Source organism: Coregonus lavaretus, assembly GCF_964263955.1.
Source record: "Coregonus lavaretus genome assembly, contig: HAP1_SCAFFOLD_333, whole genome shotgun sequence".
In the NCBI taxonomy this organism is placed as follows: Eukaryota; Metazoa; Chordata; class Actinopteri; order Salmoniformes; family Salmonidae; genus Coregonus; species Coregonus lavaretus.
In genome coordinates this window covers 12,330-16,491 of record NW_028164623.1, presented here as the reverse complement: position 1 = coordinate 16,491, position 4,162 = coordinate 12,330, and the positions used below count along the sequence as shown (strand labels likewise).

The 4,162-nt window shown below is 42.8% G+C and overlaps 1 protein-coding gene across 1 annotated transcript; it reads left to right on the top strand.

Annotated features, from left to right (window-relative positions):
- Nucleotides 1-307: 307 nt before the first annotated feature.
- Nucleotides 308-2,578, top strand: LOC311116842 (uncharacterized protein). The gene is made up of 3 exons (XM_084191878.1): nucleotides 308-764; nucleotides 1,242-1,350; nucleotides 1,544-2,578. Exons 1-3 carry the CDS (start codon nucleotides 319-321, stop codon nucleotides 2,069-2,071), a joined length of 1,083 nt encoding a protein of 360 aa, XP_084048004.1. The 5' UTR covers nucleotides 308-318; the 3' UTR covers nucleotides 2,072-2,578.
- Nucleotides 2,579-4,162: the final 1,584 nt, after the last annotated feature.

Here is a 4,162-nt window from a genome sequence, read left to right as displayed (position 1 = left end):
TCTCTCCTCCAAGATCCGTTTGAGAGGAGAACTTTGTCAGAGAAAGTTCGGGTGAAAGAGCTGGGCCCAGATCAACCTGACCTCTCAATCAGACAGCAGGCTAGCGAGAAAGGGAAGCAGTATATGCGCGGCTTCTCCCGTAGCTGGTACACCAGGAAGGCTTGGCTAGCTGGGTGCACTGATGCTAATGCTTTATTTTGCTTTCCGTGCTTGCTTTTTAAAACGACGGGGTCAGATTCAGCATGGACAGGTACCGGAGTGAGGGATATGAAGCACCTGTCAGAGAAGGTAAAGAAACATGAGAACACCAGGGCACACATGGACAACTCTGTAAAGCTAGCTGTATTAGGAAGGGTGAACATTGCTACGCAGCTGGATGACGGCCACAGGATTGCGGTGAGGAAACACAATGAGGAGGTGGATAAAAACAGGCACATTCTATCCAAAATTATCGATTGTGTGAAGTTCTGTGGGGCTTTTGAGTTGGCCTTGCGTGGGCACGAGGAGACTGACTCCTCAGACAACCCCGGCATTTTCCGGGGCTTAGTGGATTTTGTTGCCTCCCTCGACAGTGTGCTGGAGGAGCACCTGAAGACAGCTACCGTTTTTAAGGGCACGTCAAAGACGATACAGAACGAGCTGTTGGACTGTATGCTGTCAATGCTTAAGGATTACATCCTGGAGGAAGTAAAGAGTGCTGATTTTATCGCCATTCAAGCTGACGAGACGACTGACGTTTCCACCCACTGCCAGTTGGTGCTTGTGTGAGTGATTATCATAGAGCCGTCACAATTATATTTGTTTTAGTATTTTAAAAGGAAAGAGAAGACACAATCAGACGTTGATAATAATGCAGGAAAGTACTACACAGTTTGTAATAATTATTCAGGTGTCCACCAGGTCAATTTCTAGAAGAGGCCTAGTTGTTATTGAATATTAACTTTATTGCTAAGTGAACAGCAGAACAAAATGATGTTGCATCCCTCTCACAAATGTAATAGAAAAAGGCTTTAAAACGTAATAACATCAGTTAATTATGTACATCACAGGTTAAAAGCAGTTACTAGACATAGTTTGTGTGTATATACACACTGTCTGTCTGTCTGTCTATATATATATATATATATATATATATATATATATATATATAAAAGTCACTGGTTGTGTGTTGAGGGGGAATTACAGTGAGTTAAGAAGTCTGATTGCAAGTTATCAAATTAAACTTAATTTTTTGGACCCAGGGCCTCAATTCCCTCTTTGTGTGGGCACAGCGTATCTGACGAGCAGCAACAGCCCATCAAGCGACGGAGGATGCTGGGACCAGGAGAACAACAGAGGTTGGCTATAGAGGTAAGTTGTGATGTAATTGTCAGTGTTTCCCACCTAGAACTTTTTTCAGGCCTGGTAGTATGTAGCCAAAACCCTGAACAATCAGCACCTTGGTAATCATATACTTGAGTTGGACATAGGCATGTGTCAGTCAGGATCACTTGCATCAAAATAGCTTAATTGCAAATTAAAGCTGATGATGTATCTTTTACAGGTATGTGATACCATCCTGAGTCATGCCAAAGAGAGGTTCTCCTTCACCCAGCACCTCATCAGCGCAACACTATTGCACGGAGAGTTGTTCCCACAACACAGTGTGAAGTTCCCCGATACAGCGCTTGAAACAACCGTGGAGGCGTACCCCATGTTGAACAAGGCCAAGCTCAAAACCGAACTGTCCCTCATCTATGAGAACAGTGAGTTCAAGGCTTGTAGTGGTGCAGTGCCCCTGTACCAGTTCTTCATGGAGAACAACCTTCAGAGCACTTTCACAGAGACTGCCAGCCTCCTCAAGATCCTCATCACCACACCCATGACAACTGCTGAGTCAGAATGGTGCTTCTCTACACTGAAAAGGATCAAGACCTTCCTGAGAAACAGCATGACACAGGATCGCCTGAACGCTCTGGCCATGCTCTCCATGGAGAAGAAACTTGTCAGGGACATTCCTGACTTTAATCAAAGGGTCATTGAGAGGTTTGCCACTCAGAAGGACAGACGGGCAAAATTCCTGTACAAATAAGATGACAGACACACACACACAGAGCAGCTCTGGCCGCATGTTTCTTTGTATATAGTTGACCTTAGCATAAAAAATCCAGTTATATATGGTACTCTAGAAAGTCTTAATAGTGTCTTTGCTAATATTACTGTATATAGGTTGTTTTGTATCAATTAATTGTTGCAGTTCTGGAGCACATTAACAATTAGTCACATTTAGTATGATCATAAAATACTGTATGCTATTCTTCCAGTCAAAGGTTTGAGTTCATCCACTTGATATCCATTTCTATATTATACATCCTTTTATACAGTGTAAGATTTCCTATAAACTTTATAATAATTTCATGTTATTGTCCACTTTCCACTCTGTTCTGACAGCATGCCTGTTGCGTTGCCTGTTTACTACCAATGGTGAAAAGTTCACTTTAAATGCAAATGAAAGGCTTGGGTTTGTGTAATATGTTTTTGTGTAAGAATGCCTCAACTTTTTAATATTGGCATTAAATAATTACTGAATGTTTCACTGAGCACTGCTGTCCTGCAGTTTGTGTTAAAATATATCGCGATGGTTACAGGAAAAAAAAAGTATGGCACAGCCCCACCGAGAATATTTTTCACCAGCCGCCACTGGCTGTAGTGTTCTCTGTAGTGCTGTACTGTTCTCTGTAGTGCTGTACTGTTATCTGTGGCGCTATATTGTTCTCTGTAGTGCTGTACTGTTCTCTGTAGTGCTATACTGTTCTCTGTGGCGCTATATTGTTCTCTGTAGTGCTGTACTGTTCTCTGTACTGTTCTCTGTAGTGCTGTACTGTTCTCTGTGGTGCTATACTGTTCTCTGTAGTGCTGTACTGTTCTCTGTAGTGCTGTACTGTTCTCTGTAGTGCTGTACTGTTCTCTGTAGTGCTGTACTGTTCTATGTAGTGCTGTACTGTTCTCTGTAGTGCTGTAATGTTCTCTGTACTGTTCTCTGTAGTGCTGTACTGTTCTCTGTGGTGCTATACTGTTCTCTGTAGTGCTGTACTGTTCTCTGTAGTGCTGTACTGTTCTATGTAGTGCTGTACTGTTCTCTGTACTGTTCTCTGTAGTGCTGTACTGTTCTCTGTAGTGCTGTACTGTTCTATGTAGTGCTGTACTGTTCTCTGTACTGTTCTCTGTAGTGCTGTACTGTTCTCTGTACTGTTCTCTGTAGTGCTGTACTGTTCTCTGTAGTGCTATACTGTTCTCTGTGGCGCTATATTGTTCTCTGTAGTGCTGTACTGTTCTCTGTACTGTTCTCTGTAGTGCTGTACTGTTCTCTGTGGTGCTATACTGTTCTCTGTAGTGCTGTACTGTTCTCTGTAGTGCTGTACTGTTCTCTGTAGTGCTGTACTGTTCTCTGTTGTGCTATACTGTTCTCTGTGGCGCTATATTGTTCTCTGTAGTGCTGTACTGTTCTCTGTAGTGCTATACTGTTCTCTGTGGCGCTATATTGTTCTCTGTAGTGCTGTACTGTTCTCTGTAGTGCTGTAATGTTATCTGTGGCGCTATATTGTTCTCTGTAGTGCTGTACTGTTCTCTGTAGTGCTATACTGTTCTCTGTGGCGCTATATTGTTCTCTGTAGTGCTGTACTGTTCGCTGTACTGTTCTCTGTAGTGCTGTACTGTTCTCTGTGGTGCTATACTGTTCTCTGTAGTGCTGTACTGTTCTCTGTAGTGCTGTACTATTCTCTGTAGTGCTGTACTGTTCTCTGTAGTGCTGTACTGTTCTCTGTAGTGCTGTACTGTTCTATGTAGTGCTGTACTGTTCTCTGTGGTGCTGTACTGTTCTCTGTAGTGCTGTACTGTTCTCTGTACTGTTCTCTGTAGTGCTGTACTGTTATCTGTAGTGCTGTACTGTTCTCTGTAGTGCTGTACTGTTATCTGTGGCGCTATATTGTTCTCTGTATTGCTGTACTGTTCTCTGTAGTGCTATACTGTTCTCTGTGGCGCTATATTGTTCTCTGTAGTGCTGTACTGTTCTCTGTACTGTTCTCTGTAGTGCTGTACTGTTCTCTGTAGTGCTGTACTGTTCTCTGTAGTGCTGTACTGTTCTCTGTACTGTTCTCTGTAGTGCTGTACTGTTCTATGTAGT